Below are 24687 nucleotides of genomic sequence, written 5' to 3'. Positions count from 1 at the left end.
TTTTAAAGAATACAACTTTGGGGACCTTCATGGACCCCATCATTTCTGTCATTTCCATAAGGCTGTGACTGTAGGGACTCTGGCTTACGTTCTGTGTCCCCATTTTCCCAGCGTGTTCGCACACATGCACACGCCCCTCACTCAGAGGGGAGCTCGGTGAGGAGAGAGACAGAACCCGTGTCTCGTACAGAAGCCCCGGCCAGGGGGTGGGGCGTGTCCAGAGGAAGCAGGCTTCCTGCCGACCGGAGGTCCTTGTCCTGGAGGGAGGAAGAGTGAGGTGAACAAGCCCTCTAGATGGGCATTCAGCAGTGAAGCCCCACTGGGGGCAAGCGGGGCTGTATTTTGAACCCAGACCATCCCTTTGCCCATTGGCACAGGGCAAGGTGATTTTGGATCAGGAACCATCACTCTTTTGGGAGCCACGTATTAAATCCCGACTGAGTTCCAAACCCTGTTCTAGGCACAGTGGCAAAACCAGCAAAATTTCTGTCCTGGTGGAGCTGGCCCTCCAGAGAGAGTCAAACCTCACAACTCAGGGACAGATAACAAGAAGGTCAGCTTGTGCTGACCACATGGGACAGCAGGCAGGGTGCCTGGAGAGAATCCCAGAGCTCGACAGTCAGGCAGGCTCCCCAGGGAGGCCCAATAATGAGAAGGTCTGTCGGAAAGGTATTCCAGGCAAAAGGAACTGTAAGTGCAAAGGCCCAGTGGCAGGTGTGCACTTGGCCTATGGGAGAAGGGAAGAAAGGGGTGCATGACTTAATCTCCTTTAGAAGTAATTGCCCCTGGCTGCCGGGGGAAGCAGGGAGCACAGTCAGGAGACTGACCTGGTGGTTCAAGTGACAGATGATGATGGCTCGCCCTGAGGGTAGCGGGGGTTGGGGGGGCCAGTAAATGGACCAATGTGTCTGTCGGTATTCATTATCAATTGCTGTGTAAAATATGCCTGCAAACTTAGGGACGTAAAACTCTTGGTTTCTCTGGGTCAGGAGTTCAGTTAGGGCTCTGCTATGTCTGCTGCCTCGCAAGCCTGCGGCCAAGGGTTTGGCCAGGGCTATGGTCTCATCTGAAGGCTCGACTGCGGGAGGAAACTCAGAATTCCAAGTCCCCACGGTTTGAAGGATTCCCTTCTCTGTGGGCAGTCACGCTGAGGGCCTCCGTTCCTGGCCCCACGGCCCTCTGCAGCCGTGGCAGCTTGCTTCTCAGAGCCAGCAAGGGAGGGAGTCTGCTAGCCAGACAGAAGGCACTGCCTGTGTCGCCTGATCACGGAAGTGATATCCTGTCACCTCTGCCCTGACCTGTGGGGCGGGAGGAGGTCACACCCAGGGGGAGGGCCTGAGTCCCAGGAGCTGGGGTTATCTGACCAGCTGCCTTCCTGAAAGCTGAACAGTGACACCAGCAAGCCCTGGGCCAGGGTGGGGGGAGCTGAAGCATCAAGGATGAGTTTGGGGGACGGTGGTGCCACTTCCTGGGACAGCGGAGACGGTCCAAAGTTCTCAGCCCACCGATGCCCCCTGGGACCAGCAGAGAAGGGCTCTCAGAATCTCAGGAAGGCAGCTGGGAGTCAGAAGAACCTCATGAAGCACAGGGACGGGAGAGTAGAAATCCCTTACAGAGCCGATGACCCCAACCATCAGCTTTGTCTGAGCCCCCATGGGCTGGTTTGTCTGTCTGTCTCACGAGGGACATACAGATGCCCAGCAAACTGGGCCTTCGCCATCACAGAGCCTCCGGGGCAAACCCAACTGGTCTTTTGAACCACCTCCCCTCTACTCTGCTTTTCCTCCAGAATCTTCCGTCTGTGAAGAAGAGAGCAAGTCGGGACCAGTGAGGCCAGCCCCATGTATCCGGAATCGACCACAGGCTCCCCAGCTCGGCTCTCTCTGCGACAGACGGGCTCCCCCGGCATGATCTACAGGTGATCCCCTGCCCCCGACCCACCCAGGCCAGTCTCAGACTCGGTCTTGCCTCTGAGAAGGGACCCCCGAGGCCAGTCACCATCCCTGGATCCAGAGGGAAGGACCAAGGGAGGCCCACAGGGCTCTGAGGTACAGGTCAGCAAGAGCTTTCTCTGAGGGAATGAACGGAAGCTTTTAAAACCCCAGATTGTACTGGTGGAGCAAAGCCAGGGTGAGACTCGTCCCCGACTCTTCTGAAGGATTCTGTTGGAGGCACAGGCCTGGAAATGAGGGGGGGGCCCTCCCCAGCTTCTGTGTCTTTCTTACACACCCCGACTTGTGCAGCCTCCTTTGAGGGAGGCTCAGAGCCTTGCATCGGGGGGTGGGGGGAGGAGCGGCCAGCAGCTCACCGGGCACCCTTGCCTTCCTTCCGCGGAGGCCAGTTCCAAATCCAGCTCTGGGTCTTTCCGTGTGGAGAGCAGCCCCGGCTGAACCACGGGGAGAGAACACGAAGGTGTTGGTCGGATGACAGCCGCTGCCCCACGCATGGAGCCCAGGACCCAGACAGCCGTGGCCGTCACGAAAGATGGGCCCGGGTGGGACCCCAGGGGCCCATGAGCCCTTGATGGGTTGGGCCTTCCTCCGTAATCGTGAGGGCCTGACCCAGAGCGAGTATCCGTAGAACCCACAGGGAAAGGGGGCGTCCCTCCTTGATCAGAATCCTGAAAAGAACCCTGTGGTCCCAGGCAGTCTCGCCAGTGTGTGGGGGGACGGACCACGTCTCGGCTTGAGGGTTTTGTACGGTCATCCTAGAGCATATTTCGTTAAAACCCAGACTGTCGCTCAGAGGTTTACCTCGTCTTTGCGCCCCTGCCCCCGCATGGGAACGAGGCAGGCTCCGGGCGGGCGGACCTGCCCGCGTCCACCAAACAGACCGGGCTTCTGCCTCCGCGTGCCACTGGGTGGCGCTGCCGCTGAGCACTTTGTCTCCGGGTGCACGGCCGAGCTGGGTGGGCGGGCTGTGGGGTGTCGCTACTGCTTCCCGGGACTGCACCTCCCTGCGGCTAACGCCCACTGTGGACTCTCTCTCTCTCTCTCTCTCTCTCCTTTTTCTCTGTCTTCCACCGCTGTCCGCAGTACTCGGTATGGGAGCCCCAAAAGGCAGCTGCAGTTCTACAGGTAAAAAGCCCCCCGCTCCCCCACAGCTCGCTCGCGGAAGGCAGGGGTGCGGGCGGGAGGGCCGTGCCCATCCAGCTCACAGCGCCGGTGAGACTCCCCAGTAAGACGGGCGCTGGGGTCCTCGGCCAGTGCCCTCCGCACCGCGTGATGTGATGTCCCGATGCACCGTGAAGCCGGGATCCTGGTGTGTGCCCCGCTCCGGAATCCACTTGGATGGGAGCAAATGGCCTGATTCCCTGCTGAGCTCACCCTGATCCGCCTCACACTCTCACTTGTCCGCGGCGGAGGCCGCACGCCTGTTGTCACACATCTGTTGTCACATGTCTGTTGTCGCAGATGTGTGCTTCTTGGGTGATCCGGGTCAACGAGGTGGGAGGCAAACCCAGCTCAGCCCCTTCTCTTTGGGTCTGAGCTGATTTGGGATCAAGGGGGCAGTTCAAGGCCAATGCATTCTCGGGGGCGTGGGGCCACCGTGTGACCTGGGTCGGGGCTGGACCTGCTGGCATTTTCTGGGGCATCTCCCGGGTGGTGGATGGGCACACAATGTTCTTCGGTGCAAGGCTGCGCCCCACAGGTACATGGTCTCGAGGGGCCCTGGCTCACAGCCCAGGCTGAGGCAGGTCAGCCAGCAAAGTCCTCCCGGGCGAGTCCCTTCCTCCTTTGGGCAGCTCAGCTGTGGCATGGGGAGGCGTGCCATAAAGACGCGTGCTTCTCAGGCAGTCTATAACTGCAAGAATTTATTTCAGCGGATGTTTTCCTCCTGTCGGGAAAGTGTCAATGTTAAGCACGACACAGGTCAGCCCCGGGGCTATGGGGATTCGGTATGGCTCTCGGGAGCAGAACCCTGGTGTGTCGTGTGTGCCTCGGCATTCAGAGCTGGAAGGTCTCCGTCTAGACCAGCTCCCTAGGGCCATGCCCACCTGCTGGTGCAGAGCCGGGAGCCGGTTATCACCGTTGCATGGGGAATTGGGTGCTGGGGCAGGCAGCCTCGGCACCTGTGAGCATGGCCGTGGGCCTGGGTCTTCGTGCTAACTTCACCTCCCCTTCAGTGCCTCCCATGGGGTCTCACTCCTTCCAGAGAGCCCCAAAGACATGACTGAAATTTTTGCTGGATAAGATTTTACCTGAAATGGAGCGGAAGATGAGATTTTACCTGAACTGGTTAGAGCTGAACTTGGGCTTGCAAAGGCTTTTATGGGATGACATGTGAGCCATCATGTAGGTGGGATGGCGTCATACATCAGAACATAGACAAGACATTCATCCCAGGAGGATTTGACCAATGAGACCAAAGACCCTGGAGGAGAGGAGCGAGATAGTGGGCAGCAGAATGGCAGCCCAGACTGCCAGCCAGAAGGGGCCCCCAGGGCAGGGGCCGAGAATTGTGGGGTATCGCAGAGCTGAAGCCAGAGAGGATGCCACAGCCCTCACTGGCCCTCAGGGCCCCGCAGATCCAACCTACTGTCCACTCCCAGGGAACCCTCTGTCCTGCCCCGAGGCAAGCTCTGTTGGAGAACCGCCCCCGAGACACGCAGACCTCCATCCGGGCCTCCCAGCAGTGAGTCCCCCCACCCCCGGACTCCAGCCGCCCCACCTTTTGCATCTCCGGTGTGGTTTCTTCTCGTAGACACTCGGGTGTCTCTTGCAGGGTGTCTGACGATGACCTCTCATGACATGGTACCTTTGTTTAATATCCTGGGTGCCACTCCCAAGGGGGCGTCCTGGTCGTCTGGGCCCCGACTCAACGGCCCTCAGAGAGTGAGGTCAGTCGGCATGTGGTCCCTCCCCTGACAGGGCAGAGACATTTGAGGTCCTGCCCTCCAGCAGCTCACGGACTGTAAGAGAGGCGAGACCCTGTATCTGTCCGCTGTTCCGGCAAACGGCGCGTAACAAACAACCTCCAGGCTCGGTTCCCTGCAACAGGAAGCGTGTGTTTCGTGCAGGCTGGGCTCCACTGGGTTTGCTCTGAGCCGCAGGTGGGGCCCAGGTGTTCCTCCTCGCGTCCTTTTTGACCAGAGGCTGCTCCAGGCAAAAGCGCTGAAGGAAGAGCCAACACACGTCGCGCCCTGAAGGCCCACGGTTTGAAGCCGCGCGCGGGCCTCCTGCTCGTACTTCTGGCCAAAGCAAGTCTCATGACCACGCCAGATGTCAGAGGGCGGGAAAATATACCCGGCCCCCCATAGAAGAACCTCAGGCAGGTGAGGCTAAGAAGGGTAGAGGCCCTGGAACCACTGTGCGACCTAGCCCAGAACCCAGAACCCACAGGACTAATAATACCGGGAAGGCAGAACCTGTGGTGGGAGACATCCACACAGCTCTTGGCACTCCAAGGAAGGAGTGCCCCTGGGGTCGTGACCTTGGAACGGGGCTCAGCACGGCTTCAGCCCAGAGTTCAGCCTCAAAGCATCTTCCGAAACCGGGTCAGAACGTGTGCTGTGAGGAAGGGTCCCTGTGCCCCTTCCTGGAGGGAGTGGCAGTGTGGTGTTCAAATAGCAGGCTTCCAGAACCTTCTGGCCATTTATAGGTACTGACCATATAGGTTATACCAATCTGGGGCACGTCCCAGTAGAAGGGAGGAGGGACACCTGTCTACATTGCTGAGGACAGGTCTTGCCAGACCCCAGCCCCTTCCCCGGGAGTGGTGGTCACATCCTCTGGGGACCCCCAGCCCCATACTGCACAATGTGGTAGGAAGAGCTGTGAGCCCCGGGTCCTGGCCTTGGATAACCAACGCACGGCCTGCCGCTCCCCACCTGTGGCCCATGTCTCTGGCACTCGGGGCAGTGGTGGGCTGGTGGGGAGTGTGCCCAGGGGAAGGGGCAGACCCCATTCGGTGCCCCCTCCCAGCCCCCGTGCCAGGAGCGGGCCTTGCCAGGCTGCACCGTGGAACTGCACTTCCCGGGCTTTTAGGGGAAGATACGCTCGTGAATAATTCAGCTTCTCACTGAGCTAAAAACGCCCTAATAGACTAATGGACTCCCTGCCTCCGAGCTCGACCCTCATGGGGCGCGTCTTATTCACCAATTGCTTCTAACTCCGAGGGTGACACTTGCTAATGAAGCAGCCGCTGGGGCAGAGCCTTAGAGCATCCGGTGAGCCCTAGTCAACCAGGCTGTGTCCCTGTTAAGGAGCAGACGCCAGGAAGGCAGGTGAGTGGCCCCTCAGCTCCAGGAGTCTGCGGACGGCCGCCTTCTCGGGGTTGCTGCTGGGGGACCAGCAACGTTCCGTTCCATCCCAGGAATGGAAGACACAGAGAGCCTGTATGGGGGCTGAATTTGGCTGATCTGAAATTAGATGACCCTGTATATTTTTTCAAAGCAGAAAACCTCAAAAAAAAAAAAAAAAAAAAAAAAAGGAGAAGAAGAAGCCGGGCCTAGGTAGCTACAAGGTGACAGTGGGAGGAGGGGAGGGGTGGGCATTCTGCTGCTTGAGCTCGCTTGCCTCCCAGACCTGCCCGCTGGGGACCGTCTGTCTTCCCGTCCCAGGGAGACCTGGGCGTCCGGCTTCACCACGAGGATTCAGCATTGTGGGGGCTTCCCGCTAATGACAGCGGAGTCGGGGGTGGGGGACTCATTGGGGCCTCAGTTCGCTGCCTGCTGTCCAGCCAGGTGGCTCTGCTTTGCCGTGATGCACTGCCGTGCATTTTCGAGCCGCGCCCCAGAATGATGCAGCTTTCCCCTTGCATTCCCGCTTTTGGAACTTGCGCTGGTTTCTCGAAGACCGAGACCCATGTCTCCGTGTAAAAGAGCCCTTCGGGATTCCTTCCGAACCTCACCTGTCAGGCTGTGGTGGCTTTCGGTAAACGCACCACGCAATTCAGAAACGCCAGGTGGTTGGCCCTTGGGGGAGGTCGAGGGCCCAGCTGACTTAATGAGGTCGATGCCTCCCCTTCGCTTTCCCGTGTCACGGTGTTCCGTGTTCGTTCACGGGAATCCCCCCGAGCCCTCCCTCCACCAGAATCGATTTGCAAAATGTGGTCTATGGTGCCAGGGAGAATCTGGGTGCCTGTAACTCATTATGGCTATTGAGGAAGGGGCTAGGTTTTCTTGAGATGGCGTGGGGGGCCGGATGGTGAGGAGGAGGAAGAACGCGAGGTCAAAGTCAATGCGCCCCTGAGCCCTGAAAAGCAAGGGGCCGGAGGCAGGAGCCCCGGCAGTGGGCCCTCCCTTCTCCCTCCCTGTCTTCCCGAGGCCCCTTCTTCCAGCCACCCCAGCGGGTTCCAGTCACCTTGAGAGGAAACCAGGAATAATCCCCAGCATGAAGAAGTCCCGAGGGCCAGACTGTCCTCTCCCGTGGGCAGACCATCAGAGCACCTCTGTGCCTTCTGTGTCCGTCCTCCTCGGTGGGGTCTTGCCTCCCTGGGAGGAGAGGAGGAACATTTCCCAGCTCTTCCCCCACAGTGAGCCCTCGTGGGCACCAGTCCTCGCCCTGCCACCCCCAGCCAAGGCCACTATGCTTGTCCACACCCCACCTCTCTCAGAGTCCCCTGGCCAGAGCCGGTCCCAGCATCCGGGGACACCCGCAGGCCCACACCCAAGGTCGCTGTGAGGCGTGCTGTAAGGGAAGATCACAAGCAGAGGGGACCCCAGCTCCCACAGAGAGGGCACCCTCTAAATCCTGGCTGTACCCTGCCTGCCTGCACCCATCTCGTTAGGAATGCGTGGTCCGTGCAAGACCAGGGTCAACCACCAATGCCGGCTTTCTTGCTGTCCAGCCTTCCCTACTCACGTTCGGTATTGGCAACACTCCCTGGTAGCATTCAAGCCTGTGCTCCCCTGTGCCCACTCCGGGGGCCTGCCCTGCCCTCTGGCCTCTGTCCTCTCCACCCCACTTTTCCTAATTGGTGTCCCAACTGATGGCAGCCGCTTCCCCACCCGCAGCCGACTCCCAGCTGCACCGCCAGCCCCTGACCAGGCTCGTCTGTACAGCTGGTACAATCAGCCTCTGCTCGTCCCACTTCACAGACAGGGAGACTGAGGCTCCGAGCCTTCAGGGGCCTGCATGGGTCGCACTGAGGAGGTGACAGGGCTGCCCCTGTCCAGGACCTGGGTGCGTAGGCACACCGCCCTCCCAGCCCCAGGACCTTGGCTGGACTTCCAAAGCCAAACCAGACCAGGTTTTTTGTGGCTAGTGTCTTGAAAGCTAATGGTTATTGATCTCGGCCTGGCTGGGAATGTGTGCGTCCGAGGTGGGTCCTGCTTTTCGGGAAGGACCACTATAGCCCCAGCCTGCCAGGCTGCTCTTCTCTGAACGGGGACCCCCAGGGAAGCCAGAACTGGTCCACCTTTGCCCCATGCAGGACGGGCCGCCGGCCACACCGCCACTTCTAAAGCCGCTGCCCGACGCTGCCCTGCCCCCGGCTATGCTTGGAGGGGCTGAGGGGCCAGCAGGAGGGGAGGGGGGATCTGTGCTGCTACCTGTGGGCCTCCATGGCCCCATTTCCTAAGATGAGCCCCATCCTGGAGCCATGGGCCTCTCCACCACCTCCAGAGTGATTCTCCTGGACATGGGAATTTTCGTGCCCAGGACATCTCTACCTTCTTTAGCATCCCTGATCCCCTTAGTCCAAACCCTTGGGGGATGCCAGCTGTCCTGGACCCTGCAGACCCCCTCCCGGTGGCTCTGAGCCGTGGTGAAGGGGAGTCCTGGCCCCAGAGACCCCCACCTTGCCCCCTCAGCAGAAAGCACGCTGCTTAGAGCCTCAGGCCAGAGTCGGGGAGGTGCTGTTGACACGTCAGGGAAGGCCAGTCTCTGCGGGGGACACTGAGCCTCAGACGGGAAGGTCCTCACCCTCCTGGACCTGACCTCCAGGGGAGCAGATACAACAAATGAGACGGTTAGAGGAGACTCTGTTCGGTCAGGAGAGGGCGCAGCCATGGGGGAAAATCGCAGCAGGAAAGGGAGTTGTGAAGTGTTGGGATCCGGGGGGTCTCACCCAAGGAGGGGGCTAGCCCAGGGCAGCACCTCTGCCCTCAGGGACAGAGCCAAGGCCTCCGCAGCTGCCTCAGCTCCTGGGACAGCTTTCCCAGCCCCTCCCAGGGACTCTCGAACTTGCTGCCCCTTGGGGACCGTGCGCATTTGTCCAGCCACCAGGACTGGGCTCCAGGATCCCGCTCTGCTGCTGACCTAGCAGCTCCCGTCCCACCTTCCATCCTTGGGGATGATGCTGGGGCCGCCCTGTGGGCATCTGAGCCAGGCAGAGGGCTGTGGTCCGGTGTGCAGGGGCTCCCCAGGTTGTAGAGCACCCCGACCCCTGCAATTGTGTCCTTGCTGCCCACGGATACTGCAGGCCGTGGGTGCGTGGCCACAGCTCCCTCCTCGTCTCACTGATGCACGCACGTGCGTTAACACAGACGGTAGCTTCTCCCGCTGGCCCGGTGTTTTCTTTACTTCCGTCTCCGAGGAATCACCCATATCCGTCCATGGAGACCAGCCTCGCCGAAGGCTGCGCCAATTTCCGTTCTAGGGATGGACTCTCATTTCCGTAACCGGTTTCCCCGTTGAGGGGCACCTGTGCTGTTTCTAGTTTCCGAGAGTGTGTTCCTCGCTCAGGAGGACAGTTTAGCAACGGTTCCTCCCATCTCAGCTTGGCCGTTTCCCTATCTGCAGGAACCTCTGCCCCTCTCTTGTCACCCCCCTCCTTACACACATCCCATTCCGTCTGTGGCAAAACGTGTGGCTTGTGACATATTCGGTTATCGTGGAGGATGGAGCGCATGGAATCTGCTGGTGCCACGGTACTTTCTAAGGGCAGAGGACGCGCATGTGGCTAGGGTCTCCCTTTGTGCGTCTCGTGAACAAACGAATAGGGCCTTCCTCAGGCTGGCTCGTCCTGCGTCATCACCCCAGAGACAGCCCAGTACCCGCTTTGACCTTGGCAACACCGCCAGGAGCACTGTGACGCGGTGCCTTCGGCAGTGGGGGGCCGGGCTCTCTGCATGCTCTCTGCCCCTGTTTTCGTTTGGAGCCCCTTTGAGCTTCTCCCGCCTGGAATTCAGCTTGGCCTGCGCTTGTCTCGGGGAGGTGAGGGCAGAGGATGGGGCTGAGCCAGATTCCCAGCCGGGCAGCTTCAAGGACGAGGACGGAGACTCTGGTGTCAGGAGGAGTTCGCTTCCCGGGGCCCGGCCGCGGGTGCCAAGACCTGCTGTGGCCGCTGTGGCCGGAGGACGTGTCTCTGCAGCACCCCTGCCCCGGACACAGCCCCCGGACCGGCACCCGGGCGGGGGGAGGGGCAGCGGCCCCGTCCCTCACTCATCGCCACTCCCCGCGTTTCCCGTCCGGACAGCGGCAGCCCCCGGGCCGGGCGGGACCATGTTGTCCATGACGTACAGCGAGAGCCTGAGGAGCGTGAGCAGCAGGTGTCACTCGGACTGGGCCCTGCACCCCGTGCGCCAGACGGACACGCTGGAGCTGCAGCGGCTGCGGGAGGTGCGGGCGGCCGCCCAGGCCAGGAACATGGAGAGCTTCCTGCGCATGCACGGCCTCTCCCTGGACGGCTGCACCGCCCGGCGCACGGGCATGAAGTACCGGTAAGGGCGGCGCCGGGGCCGGGCGGGACGCGCAGGACCAGGCAGGTGCCACCGGAGGGGGCTGCGGGAGCGCTGCGAGTGTCGGGACGGGACGCCGGGTGGAGGGCGCGCGTTCAGAGTCCCGCCACGCGGACACGTGCGAGGGGAAATCAAAGTCTGTCCTCCCCGGCATCGTCCTGCGCTCCAGGACCAGCACGGTGACCACTTTGATGTGCGCTCCGTGGGAGAAGAGCGCGGTTTCTTGACAGCGCTTTGCAGCAGGGGTTCAGTGCACAGTTGTCCTTTGCCTTCTTGCGCCGTCACTGGGACAGCTGAGTGACGGGGGGCTGGCTAGACACAGATTCACGCTAAGGCCTCCCGGTTCGTCACCTCTGATAAGCTCATCCTGGCGCCAGGCCAGACGTCGGCCCGGGCTGGGTCGGTTGTGCTTGAGCAAGGACGTGTTCTGCTCTCGTCGCACCGTGAGCTGGACCGTCCTCACGGGCGGGGAGGGCGGTTTTCCGCAGGCGGCCTCCGAAATTAGCTGCCCGCCCCTGCGCCCGTGTCCGCAGCAAAGGCCCCTGTGTTCTCCAGGTGACAGGCGTGGAGGGCTCGCTCTGCTTGGAACTTCAGAAGGATGTTCTGTTTAGCTGGCTGGTCTTTGAAATCAGCATCTGGGTCAGCGCTCTGGTCGGCCCACTTTCTGGACTGAGAGCCTCCGGGAGCGGCCAGAGAGCCCCAGAGCTGGCGCTTGCATCTATCCATTGCAGGCGCTCCGGTTTTGGTCCTGTGTTAAATTTGAATTTCAAATAAACTTTTTTTTTTTTAGTGTAAGTATATCCCACACAGTATTTGGGCCATACTTATACTACAACCTTGTTTCTCCAAAGTTCAGATGTTATTGGACATCCCGTCTTTGATGCGGCTTCCGTCTAACACAGGCCCCAGGGGCTGTCTGGTTGCTCTCTGGGGAGGAGAGCAGAGACCAGCCCAATGGCTTTAACATGCCGCTGTGGACTCGTGTCTGGACCTGCGGCCCATTGTTTGTTTGATCGTGTGGTTGCCGTTTAAAGAAACAAGGCGCTTCTGCTGTGAGTCCATTAGATGGCAGAATTCTTAAGGTTTTGTGTTCTAAATCCAGCTGTCAGCGGGGACAGAGTATCAGCTGGTTTGGCCCCAGCAGCTCCTAATTCCAGTGGAAATTTCTCAAGAGGGAGATGAGACTGGGGGGCAGAGGTGGGGCACTGGTCACTGATGCTTGTCATTAATTCAGCAAATGTTTACTAGGGGTCTTTTGGCTCCAGGGGCGCCTGGGTGGCTCAGACGGTTGAGTGTCTGCCTTCGCCTCAGTTGCGTTCCTGGGGTCCTGGGATCGAGTCCCTTGTTGGTCCCCCGGCTCCGCAGGGAGTCTGCTTCTCCCTCTGCCCCTCCCCCCACCCCGCTCGCTCACTCTCACTCTCATGTTCTCGGTCTCTCTCTCAAATAAATAAGTAAAACCTTTAAAAAAGGGGGAGGCGGGTCTGTTGGGTCCAGATGCCACACAAACAAGATGGACAGGGCCCCCACCCTTGTGGACGGTACATCCTCATTCAGGGAAGCAGAGAAAAAGCAAGTAACCACCTAGGGAAGTAAGACAAGCCCGGCATAGCTGAGACCCCGACCATCTGAAAGGGGGACATGTCAAGATGCAGCGTGGAACCTTCCAGGCCAAGGAGACGGGGACATCTGGCCGGCGTGGCTGGGCCAGCACGAGGCAGGTGGAGGGCAATAGGGTGAGGCAGAGCGGCGGCTTCCTCCCTGGAAGACCCCGGCCCCCGCCCCCGTGGTGGATACAGTTCGTGATGGCAGGTGCACCGGGGAGAGTCGTGTCCACGCTGAGCCCCAGAATGTGGCCTTGTTTGGAAATAGGGTCATTGTGGATGGACTCAGTTAAGACGAGGCCCTCCTGCGGTAGGGTGGACCCTAACTCTGATGCCTGGCGCCCTGGAAAGAAGGCCATATGAGGACACGCAGGGATCAGGCCACATGATGGAGGAGGCAGAGAATAGACGCGATCACAAGTCTGGGGACACCTGCAGCCACCAGGAGCTGGAGGAGGCAGGGGGCGGGTTTCCCCTGGGGCCTCCAGAGGGAAACTGCCCTGCCCACAGCTGGATCTCAGACTTCTGGCCTCCAGAACTCGGAGAGGATCTATTTCTAGTCTTTGAAGCCCCCCAGGTTGTGGTGCTCCATTTTGGGAGCCCCAGGAAGCTAACATGGGGTTGGGGGAGACGGGAGCCAATCGTTTATTCACCTGACACCCCAAGGAAAATCTGGACCCCATCAGAAACGTGGGGAGCTAGCCAGGGGGCTAAGAACCCAGGGAAAACCCACTTTCCAGGGGGCAGAGGGGAACAGAAACCACAGCGCCTTTTACATTTGATGGGCCAAAGGTGGTCACACCCGCACGGCCCCTTCTTTATCTGGCGGATTTCATCTTGCTGCCTCCAGGGGTGCTGCGGTTATCGGGAAAACAGGCCTCTGCGACTAATGCCCACAGTTATTAAAGATCCCAGATAAGTGCTGCCCCACGGCCACCGTCCCCACCAGCAGCGGGTCTGCAACTCCGTTAAACTCGGTCTTAAATATTAATGTAAAAAAGATAATGCCTCAGATACGCGCCTGCTCCGGGGAGCAAGGGGACAGCTGGGCCCCAGGCCTGGGCGTTTTATCAGCTGAACTGAGCTCGCAGCTGGGGGAAAGGCTTTCCTGTTAACTTTCTCTGCTGCTTCTTCACTTTCCTCAACTCATGTGGTTTAAAAAAAAAAAAATGCATCAAATTTTTAAATCCACACAGTGCCTGCATGAGCTCCCCTCCCCGCACCCACCCTGGGGAGTAGCTGTGGGCAGGGTCCAGAGATGTGGCCTCAGAGGCGGCAGCAGCTCTCCCAGCAGACTGGCTAGAGGCCCCAGACCCACATGGCACCCGCTGGACCCAGATCTTGGTTCGGTTCTGCTCCTCCCTGGCCCACCCAGGGTGCCAGGAATGGATCCCAAATCCCCTCGAGGCCGCATGGCCTTTCCCTGCTCTGATTTCGGCTTAGACCCTCTCCCCCCACTCAGGAGGCTCCGTCCTTCTAGGTCTGGAAGTTGCCAAGCTCGTTCCCTCCTCAGGGCCCTTGCAACGTCTGGTCCCCCCGATTTTCTCACGGCTGGCTCCCTCCCCTCGATCACATCCTGGTCCTCAGAGAGACTTTCCCAAGCGCCTGGTCGAGCAAATGCGTCCCAGACCATCCTCAGTCCCACTGTTCTGTCCCCCTGCTGGCCCTCTTAGCTGCAGCCCCTAAGAGCAGAGCCTTGCTCGCAGCACCGAGAACATCCCAAGTCTCCATAGGTATGGGGTGGGTGGTGCTGAATGGTCTTGGCCCTAACCCCCTTTCCAGAATATTCCCCTGTAAAGTGTGTCTCATCCCTGCTGCTTCCTTAACAACAGGACTGGAGGCAGCATCTGCGCCTCTAAGGCAGCCCAGACAGGGAGGCTGGGGCACCCTGGGCAGGGAGGCTTGGTCATCCGCTTCTGGTGGGGGAGCCCGCCTGTGTGTCTTCGAGTTCTGACCATAGACCATGGGCTCTTACCACAAGCCGGCTCGACCACCAGACAGCATTTGGTTTGTGGCCAGGTTCACTGAGCAGATTCTGCCTAGCCGCTGGGTTGTTCACAGGGGATCCCTTATAACTGAGGCATCAGAGAGGGCCTCCTGGAAGAGCTGAGAATCCAGGTGTGTCTCCGAGGACAGACGGGCAGGCGGATAGGTAGGCAGGAGGACAGGTGTGTCTCCGAGGACGGGTAGACAGGACAGGTGAAAGAGAACGAGCAGAGACCAGAGAGGGACGGTGTGTGGACCAGTCTCAGAGACTAAGTGGGGATAAGTCCCCCTTGTGAAAGGTCCCATATTGGTTTCCTGCAGCTGTCTGTTGAAACAACAGACACGGAATCTGTCACAGCTCTGGAGGCCCAAAGTCTGCAATCCAAGTGTGGGCAGGGCCCCATTCCCTCCGAGAGCTCTAGGGGAGGAGCATTCCCTGCCTGCCTCATCCTACTTCTGGGGGCTGCCAGCCAGCCCTGGCACCCCTCGGCTCACAGACGAGCCGCTGCAGCCTCTGCCTCCAGTTTCACGTGGCTCATTTCCCTCTATGCCTGTCTGTCCCCAAATCTCTCTCCTTATAAGGACACCAGTCATGGGATTTAGGGCCCTCTACTCCAGTCCGACCCCCCCATAGCCTGACATCATCTACAAAGACCCTCCCCTCAAGTAAGTTCACAGTCACAGATAGACGAGTCGGGACTCAACATGTCTTCTTGGGGACTCGTTTCCACCCACAGTAGGTGCCAAGGGCTCACTCCACTCCTTGAGCCTGCCCGAGCGAGGGTGAGTGCCCTGGGAGGAAGTCCGGCTCCCTGCGGTACCTGTATGACCTTTGGTGGGTCACCTGGCCTCTCTGTGTCTCCGTTTCCCCCTCTGGAAAGTGGAGACCGTGTGCACTTCCTCACGGAATTGTCCGGAGGGCTGTGTAAGGCAGTGACGTCACTCGGAGCTCCAGGCATGGCCGCTGGTGGGAGAAAAGCGTGGTCTTGAAGGCAGTCGCACTGGGAGGTGTAGCCCACGTCCCATGTGAACAAGGAGCAGGCGTGGAAGGAAGGGAGGAGGAAACAGGGAAGGAGGTTAGGTAGGCAGAGACCAGCCAGTCACTCAGGAAGAGCTGTCCTGGCAGGAACTGGGGCTGGGAGGACAGCAGGCGTGGGGTGTCTCGTGGGTCTCCGTGGAGGGCTGACCAGGACCACAGCGTCAGCAGATCAGCCCCCCATCATGGGGCAGAAGGGGCTGCAGCGATCCTAATGCCCCCACTGGTGGGTTCTCTGTAACAGGTGTTTTCCCGGTCAGCCTGGCCTCAGGAATCAGGGGCCACGTCTGTGAGCAGTACGGATCCCTAGGCCTCCACCCCAATATTTGGGGGGAACCCACCCCCAAGAGGCTCTTCTCCTTGGGCAAGGATGGGGACCAGGGTGGTTGGTTCTGTGCTGTCCATCTGGAAAGGCAGGGGTCAGCACAGCCCAATCAAATCCATACACAGCCCCAGGCAGCATCCCGGGTGGACCCCTGGCCCTTTAATCACCCTTTAATCAGAGGGTCCGAGAGCAGGAGCTCCTCTGCGGGCCAGGACCCCAACACACTGCTCCCCTCCCAGCCTGTCCCCTCTGTGAATGAGGGCGGACCCAGCGTCAGCCTTCCCTACTTGATCTCTCTGTACCTCAGTTTCCTCGAGTGTGAGTGGACCATCACGGCATCCACCCGGCGGGGTGCGGTGGGACGTAGCTTGCACCGGGAGCACAGTTTCTGTGTGAGTCGCTGGCCCAGAGGTGCTCTGGAAGGTGCCAGAAGCACTTACTCTGGGCCAGCAGAGCTGCCCCGTACCAGGTGTCAACTAAGAAGTGAAAGGAGAAAAGTTGCTGATTGGCCACTGGTTGGCCTTTTTCCCACTCTAGGGCCATTAGTGCTGGACGTGACTGGGGTGTGACATCCTGAAGGAAGCCCCCGGGAGGTCTTCAGCTCTTACCTACCAGACGACACCTCCTCCAGAAGGCCACCAGTCTGCCACCCTTTGCTTAGAAATTCAGGGGCAGGACCTCCCATTCACTGGAGAAACCCCCAACTCATCAGCATCCACCCCCCTCCCCTGCGACAGGAAGTCACCTTTGGGGGCAAAACATGCCTCATTCGGGCAGCCTTGCTGATGCAGGGGAGGCGCCCCGGCCGCTGCGGGCACAGCTGCTCATCTTCACTTTTTTTTTTTCTTTAGATTTATTTATCTTATTTTAGAGAGCGAGCAAGCATGAGCGGGAGGGGCAGAGGAAGAGGGAGAGAGAATCTCAAGCAGACTCCATCCTTAGCCTGGAGCCTGATGTGGGGTTCGATCTCATGGACCATGAGATCAGGACCCGAGCAGAAACCAAGAGTGGGGCGCTTAACCCACTGAGCTACACAGGCACCCCTTGTCCTCACTCTGGAGTGAAGACTGTAGTCTGCGCTCTTGAAAGTCATCTTTACAACTTCTACTCCAGGCCTCGAGGCTTCCAGGGGCCTCGCTGTGGATGGGAGAGTGCCCGTCGCCTCCCACCTTGAGCTTGTCCCCATCTCGGAGGAACCGGCCTGGCTGGGCCGAAGCTTTCCTGTCTCTCCGGACCTCCTGGGTGGCTGGGCCGGAAGCTTCTCTTCCAAGAAGCTCTCTGTAGCGGCATTCTGCAGACAAAGAAGAGAGCTTTAAATTGGGGTGGGCTTGTCTCTGAGGAGTCGCAGCTGGAACTAGCTGTTTTGTTGTAACAACAGCAGCTACTAGAGAGGCCGAAAACCCAGAAAACTGTTATGTGTCAAAATCCACCAGCCACACTCAATGCTTCTGCTCAAAGCCCATCTCAAGTCGACCATCGCAGGTCTGAAATTCACTCTCCTCCCCTAAACCGTCCGAAAGAGCGGCCCTTTCGGGATGACTTTTCATCATGGCCAGTTTGGTTCAAGGGATAAAGCTTCCAGCCTTTCCACTCTTGTCTAATTCCTGTGACCGCCTATGAGTATGGCAAGTCGTGAACCCTGTTTTAGGCAAGCGAAAAGTTACAGACTCTGGTCAGCCTTTAAACATCCCCCTGCCCGTCTTCTCCGCATGACAGTTCTCTGCTGAGAACAGCATCTCTTTGTCCTGGATTTCCACAGGGAGTTCTGACGTCAAATATTCACATCCGTCATTTCCGTGATACGTAACAATGGGATGGAGCAAGGACTAGCTCAGGACCAGCGCAGGACCCTGCTCAGTCCTACCAACGTCTGGGAGGGGTGCTCCTTTCCACCAGGAACCAGCAACTGGTTCCTCGCACCATGGTGTATCTCTGGGTAGAACGTAGTTGGTGGCATCTGGAGGAGGGAAAGGTTACTGGTGCTTGGGGGACTGGCTTCACCCTGCACGTGTTATCAGAGGGTGAGGAGGACTTCCGAGCCAGAGAAACAGGAAGGGCGCTCTCACAGGGAAGTACGAGAGTATGGCCCAGAGGCTTTTGAAGCAGATGACTTTTTATTTTTTTGCAACAGTTTTATTGAGATGTAATTCATATACCATACAGATGCTTAAAGTGTACAATTCAATGATTTCAGTACGTTCATAGAGTTGTACGAAAGTCAGCACAACCAATTTTAGAACATTTTAATCTCTCCAAAATGAAGCCCTACACCCACGAGTCATCCCTCCCCAACTCCCCACTCAACCTCAAAGCTACTTACTGTCTAAATGGATTTGCCTCTTCTGAACACTTCATGCAAACAGAATCCTATAACATGTAGCCTTCTGTGACTGGCTTGTCTCACTTAGCGTAACATTTTCAAGGTCCGTCCACGTCGGAGCATGTGTTGCTTATTTTTTTCCCTCATATGGCTAATAACATGCTGTTGTGTAGATGGACCATATTTTGTTTTTCCATTAACAATGGATGGACATTTTGGTTGTATCACTTCAGGGCTGTGATGAATAATGCTGCTCTGGACCTTCGTGTTTAAGATTTTTGTGTGGGCGTATGTTTTCGGTTCTCTGGGCACATACCTAGGAGTGGAATCGCTGGGTTGTACGGTGAAGCAGATGATGTTTGACACATTGTGGCGACTAAGTCTCTGTGAGTCTTACTTAACCTGGAGCTGCTTAAGGCACGCCGTCTGAGGAGGCCCTGGGGAGTAGTAAGATGCCAGATCTGATCGTTTGCCAGAGCGCAGAGAAATGAAATATCTAAGGAAGAATGAAGCAGGAGAATTCTGCCTCCGCTAGAGCAGGTGCACAGCCCCACTAGAAGCTCTTGATAAGAAAGCAAGCTTCCCAGCCCCAGCCCCACAGTTGCTGAGTCTGTAGGTCAGCATGAGACCTAGGAATCTGCAACTGTAGCAAGTCCCCCCCCACCGCCCCCCTCCCCAGCATCTGGGTCAGACAGCTGAGCGACCTTGCCCTAGACCATTAGCTCATGAGCCCTGGAAGAAGTGGAGGCAGTCTCTGTCCTCTGCAGCCTCTTTGGCAGGCCTGTGGGCTTCCTAAAGGCCAGAGCCCAACTCAGGGAAGGGCTCAGCTGCTGAGTAGGGTCAACACTGCAGACTGCCCTTCCACCTTCCGGCCCTGGCACTCGAGAGCGGCAGGGAGGGCCAGGCAGGCCTGTGCCTTTGTGGGCAGGTAAATGAAGAAGGCAGAGCTGGGCCTCTGGGTCCTGAGGCGCCCCCAGTGGCATCTGAAGGTGGTGTCTGTGACCTGCCAGGGCGCCCTTGGCAAAGGCCCCAGCTCTGTCCTTGGGTCTGGGTATCGCAGTCAGGAGGTGTCTCCTGCTGCTACAGCAGGCCCAGGGAGGACAAAAGGGGTACAGTTACCAATGAAGAGGTGGGGGTAGAGCAGGCCTATACTGACTCCCACCTCCAAAAATCCTTCATGCTGCGGGATCATGGGAGTCCGTCAGACACGGAGAACACTGAGGCCTGGAGAGGAAGGCACTTGCCCTAGGCTGCACAGCTCAGGAGCAGAGAGGCCAGGAGAGGAACAAGATTTCATTCTTAACATCCGTGTCAAAAAGGCAGGGCCAGGGCTGAGAGCAAGTTCGGGCACCCTCCGTCCTGAACATCTTTGGGTGGATTCTTTTCTGGGTCCTGTCAGAGTAGAGGGTGGACCGCCAGCTGGTGCGGAACGGCCCTATGGGTCCAGGCTGGGAGAGACAGCATCTTCTCGGACCATGCCCCTCATTTCGTCAGTGGAGGCCCAGAGAGGGCAAGCCCCCTGCCTGTCATCACACAGCAAATTAGCTGCAGAACCTGAACAAGACCCCACCACCTGCTCTCTTCCTCTCTCTCTCTGCCCCTCCCTCGTGGCAAGAAAGAAGCTGAAGAGTAGCTTTGGCCAAAGCTCACCTTGCAGGGCAAGGGCGGCACACTCAGGGTCAGGGCCCAAGCCAGCCCCTCTTGCCACTGGGGGCGTCTCCTGGGGGTTTGAAGACACCCCATGAGCTTTGTTCCAGGAGGAGAGCCTTGCTCCCAGCTTTAGCCTGAGCCCATGAGTGTGCTCGAGGAGGACAGAGTAGCAGGGGAAGGTGTCTTTCCTCATTTGCTCATTCACGCATCCACTCCAGAAGTATTTACTGCGTGTGTGCCGGGAGCTAAGGACGGGAGAGCTAGAACGTCTCCGGTCTCTGGCTCACGACCCCCAGCTTTCTCTCCTCGGGCTGTCTGCGTTACACCATCTAGACAGAGTGGTCTGTTCTCCACATTCCGGGTGATTCGGCTTCTGCTTGTGCTGAACTAGTGGAAGCCCCACATCGCTGGGTGCGAGCCACAAGCAGCTAGAGTTGGCCGCGGCCGCCTGTCGCCTGTCTGATGAGTCCCGGCTGTCAGCCTGGAGCAGCCGGAGCCAGCCTCCCAGGGATCAGCCCAGGGCAGACGGCTGTGCATCCCGTGTCATTAATAATGAATCGCTGGATGGCTCCTGCACTTCTCACCGGTCACCTAATTGACTTGGTGGGAGCCCCGACAGCCCGGGGTGCGCGGAGCCAGGAGTTGGGCTCTGGGAAGCCTGGAAAAGCAGCTGCTCCCCGGTCCCCCCGACCCCACCCTCAGTAGCAGCCTGCTCAGCCCCCAGGCTCTCACCCTGTCGGGAGGCGCCCTCCCTTCTCCCTCGGAGGACAGCGATGTCATGCAGAGGTCGGGAGTAACTGGCAGCCCCGCCGGGCCGAACGCTGGGACGCTGCTGGGCTGGGGGCTCGGACGGCCGGAGCCACGCCAGGGTGAGGGCAGGGGAAGGACCTGCCGAGCCAGAGAAAGATGTGAGGGGAGAGGAAATGCCCCCCCCCCGTCCTGGATTGCCGGGTGCCCTCCGATGAGGTCTTTGCTAGCAGGATTCTGGACATTTGATTCCCTTCCCTCGGACACCGCGCCAGGTTTTTCTATCGTTGCTTTGGGAGATCCTCGCCCCTGAAGGAACGCCTCGCAGCTTCCTGGCGTTCTGAGATAAAGTCTCGTCCTGGGAGAAGGAGGGCTTCTGGAGGCCTGGAAGGAGGGGGGCGCAGCCTGGAGCGGGGCGTCCGACATCGGCATGCAGGTGTCCTTCGTGTGCTCGGAGCACAGCCTCAAGGGCCGGGGCACCGAGGAGCGGCTGGGCCGGCCAGCAGCCAGCAGCCCCAGCCTGGGCTCCCGTGGCCGCTTCCACGCCGTGGCCATGGTGGCCCGGAGCCTGGGACATCTGTCCACGCAGAGCCTCCCGTGCGCCGGTGACGCCAGCGTGAAACAGCTGGGGATGAAATATAGGTACGGGGCCCCGGGGGGCTTCAGGGGTTCAGGCTGCCCCCCATCTCCTGCCTCAGAGAGGGCCAGGAAAATCTGCAAATCCGTGGTCAGATGTGGGCACTTGGCATCCTGAGAGGCCGGGCGGGGGTGGGGGGTCTCCTAGCGCTGCACGGACTGGTGAGAAATACTGTCAGGGCTCGGGCTCAGCCCCAAGTTTCTTTCTTCACCACCGCGGGGTGAGGGGGTTGCAGGGGGACAGGAAGGTGCTTGATGGCTTCTCTTCCTTCTGCCTGTTCGTTTCCTTTGATGGGGCTTGTGGGGGGGGGTATTGGTAACAATAACCAAGCCACCCACGGAGGACCCTGGGATGCTTTCTCTTCCTGGGAACCCCCAGCACTGGCCACAGGCCTTCTGCCCCCCTTGCCCTCCCTGGGGCACACAGGACCCCAGAAGGTGCCCCGTGGGTGGTCTTTGCAGTGAGGGTATCACGACAGGCGTTGGTGTGATACTCAGGGAGCATTGAGTGAACCATGTGATGAAATTAATTTTCCCTGCCAGACCTGAGCTAGACCCCTGGCCCGGGCTCCTCCACGGGCAGGACTATGACTCCGCAGGGCACAGAGCAGCATCGGAACGTCCCTGCTGGCAGCTGAGCCCCGGCTGTCCCATGTGCCTCTGCCTGGGCTCTGTCCACCACCAGGCTTGTATGTGCCGAGGGTGTCAGCGGCAGGGACGGTCCCCCTGCTCCCCGCATGCTCCCCTCGCCCCACCCTGGGCCTTGCTCAGATGTGCAGCAGGTGCCCCCGGCTGGAAGAGAACAGTCCCAGCTTTGTACAAAAGACCCCTGGGGGCAGGGGCATAGGGCAGCTGTCTTGGGGGTCTGGCCTTTCTCAGCCCTTCACCCTTTCTAGAAGGATGCTCCTGGGAAATGATGTTCTTAGAGCAAACAGTCCGTGTCAGCTAGACCCGGAGAGTCACACAGGCTCAGAAGGAGCCACGGAAGGTTCTAGCTGTCTCTGAGGACAGTGTCTGGGTTTCTAGCTGGTGGCGCGGCCAACTTGGAAAGTATTGAGAGGCTCACTCCGACACCCAGAGGTAGAGCTTATACCTCCCCAAACCGGTGCCCAAAGTCGGACCAGACGTGAAAGAAACGTGTGGAGTCCCAGGCCGCGTGATGGGGAATTTGGGGAAAACTCTGAGTCCTTCTGCCTCTCTGCCCATACCCTCTCCTCCCTTGGGTCCTCGGGGCGTTTGATTCTCTTGTATGGGCCTCTGGAGGAAAAGCTTGGGTTGGAGGATGCTCCAGAATGGACTTCTCTAGTCTAGAAGCCCTGCTAGCTTGTGTCTTGTGTTACGTGGGGATCCAAAGCTAAGAGTAAACACTGTATTTCAGGTTAGATACCTGTTACCTGCTGCTATTTTTAAGTCAATCCCAGAATCGTTAACGGAGCTAATGTAAGTGAGGCCATTTCTAAAAAAACCTGAAGTGCCATGTAATGGAAAGTCCGGGTATTAACATGATTTCCAGCCGAGGACCCTATGGCCCGTTAAGGAGTAAATCTTGAAGAGCCTGGGTGCTCGAGATAACGGTGTGCGCATGTGTGTCTATGTGTGTCTGTGTGTGTTTGCCTGTGGGCGCGTGTGTGCTGTGTATTTGCACAGACGTGTGCATGTGTGTGCACTTGTTTGTGCAAGAGGCCAGGAGGGTGAGACGGATGGTAAGGGGAGATGCTCCTTAGGCTGGGGGGTTTGCAGCGTGAGGAGCTGGGTTCAGATCCCAGCCTCAGCGCTCCCTAACTGGGGGACCCCATCTGTCCTTGCGTATGCCCCGCTGAGCTTTGCTCGACAGTGTGGGGGAGGAAGGCGGCTTCATACACCCGCAGGAAGTGTGGTTTCACAGAGGCTGAAGTGGGAGCCGGAATCCCAACCACTGGGTGCCCATGTGAGTACAGGCTGCCTGCCTTATAGCTGGGTGCCTGCCCCACGGGGTGCCTGCCCCACGGAGCTGCTCTGTAGTGACCATCCCAGGGCCACAGCTAGGATGCAGATGGGGGCCGCAGGGGGCCTGATTGCTCATTACCCCCCACTCTGACCGCCTCCTTAGGAAGCTGGCCAGGAGGTGCCTCCAGCCACACCCTTTGGCGTTGAGGGAACTAAAGGTGGGTGGCCAGAGTGCCACATTCTCGCTGGGGGGCCCAAGAGGGGCTCACTCGGTGTGGGAAAAGCGCAATGCCAAGTCCTGTGGATAAGGGGAGAGGCCAGCATTCCACCCCAAGGGCCTGGCGCCTATGCGAGGGCTTCTTGCCCCCCCCCCCAGTTACCCAGCAAACACCCCTGAGACCCTGCTGGCCGCTACCATCTGAGGCCGAAGACCTAGAAGCCCGGGCCTGTCGTAGGGAGCCTGGAGACTGGGCACGGGACGGACCTGTCAACGGGTCATCACACCCCCATTTTAACGGCTGCCCCGCAAACACCCCATCTCCCACACTCCTCCACCCGCTCATTAGGACCACGTTGCTCTGTCACCGGCTCAACGTGTTGTCCTCCACCACTTGACTGAATTTAAAGGCCTTGGACTCTTTTTAAAGGGTCAGTAATTCCTGGGGTCCACAGTGCAGTGTCAAGGGGTGAGGGCACCTGGTGGCTAATATCCTGGGCATCGGCGCTGTCCTCCGGCAGAGGTTAATCCCACGAGTCCTCCTTAGCATTTTTCCAGATGGCAGGAGAGACATGAGGCAATCCGTGGAGGCCAGCATCGCTTGGGTTTAGAGACTTAGCCAACTACTTTGTCATTAGGTCGACCGAATTAGGGGAGAAAACTATAGGAGATGATGTTCAATGTTCGAGTCTTGGGAGTTTCAAGGGGCAGCGTGTCCCCAGCCCCGGTCCAGAAGAGGCGGACTTGGTGGTGCTCCCCAACCCCACTGAGCAGCCGTATTTATAAAGCATTTTGCCTGGAGATATCCTGTCCCTTCTCATTCCTTCTCCTGAGGACTGCCAGCGGATGGCAGAACTAATACCGTCATTTTATTGGGGAGACAACTTGAGCGGGGTAATTACAGCATCACGCGGTGCCCTAGTTTTGTTAAATTACTCCTGTGGGCAGTGGGCGGGGAAGCAGCTGGAGAGCTGAATGCCCTGGGTCCTGGCCCACTCTGGTGGGCAAGGGGTGCCAGGCGCCCCTTTCAGCTACAGACCCAGGCGAGCTCAGTTCTGTGCTCTCATCTGTCTGTTGCTAAAGCCATTCATCCCCCTCCCCGAACACTCGGCGCATGCACGCATCTGGTTCCACACTGGTGAAAGGGATTTTCAGGAGGATGTACCTAAAATGCAGCCTTCCACAGAGCCTGGCCAGGAAACTCCTTCCCACGGTCACTAGTGGGAGTTTTGCCGAGTCGGGAGCTCAGCCTCCCTTCCAGCACCTGCATTTACGGAGACCGGCGGCCCGAGGCCCTGGGAGCGCCCAGGCATTGCACACAGGGTCCAGTGATCTTCGTGTCCTGCGCATTTCCAGGGAATTGGTCCACAGTCTTTATCGTTTCTCAAAGGGGCTGTGACCCCGAGCAGTGAGGAACTACTGATCGGAATCTTGGATCCCTTGTTTCTTCCAGGTTACTTGCAAGCAAGGCTCTGGTTTTCGGCCACAGCTACTTTCTAGCTAACGGGGGGGACAGTCACCTGCACTGTTGAGCAGGCCTGGCCCGATGCGCGGTCTATAGATGATACGGTGGCGCCTTTCTTCCTTTTATAAAAAAACACGACTTTTTAATTCCAGTT

General features: G+C 58.8%; 1 protein-coding gene across 7 annotated transcripts in view; it reads left to right on the top strand.

The window, feature by feature from the left end:
* The window catches only part of LOC111154736 (potassium voltage-gated channel subfamily A regulatory beta subunit 2), an 80838-nt gene that overhangs the window by 28442 nt on the left and 27709 nt on the right, over positions 1-24687 (top strand). For 2 of the 7 annotated variants that reach the window (XM_022514619.1, XM_022514616.1), the window contains exons 2-3: positions 1790-1918; positions 3036-3077. In XM_022514619.1, coding sequence (XP_022370327.1) covers positions 1842-1918; positions 3036-3077 — 119 coding nt within the window. In that variant the 5' untranslated portion in view covers positions 1790-1841. Of the gene's footprint in view, positions 1-1789; positions 1919-3035; positions 3078-10388; positions 10607-20719; positions 20932-24687 lie in introns of those variants that run through there. The other 5 variants (XM_022514613.1, XM_022514612.1, XM_022514617.1 and 2 more) reach the window with 3 other exon arrangements.

This window comes from Enhydra lutris, unplaced genomic scaffold, assembly GCF_002288905.1.
Source record: "Enhydra lutris kenyoni isolate GAN:26980312 unplaced genomic scaffold, ASM228890v2 scaffoldscaffold38, whole genome shotgun sequence".
NCBI lineage: Eukaryota > Metazoa > Chordata > Mammalia > Carnivora > Mustelidae > Enhydra > Enhydra lutris.
Note: the sequence above shows the minus strand (reverse complement) of the source record. Positions and strands in the feature narration are given on the sequence as shown.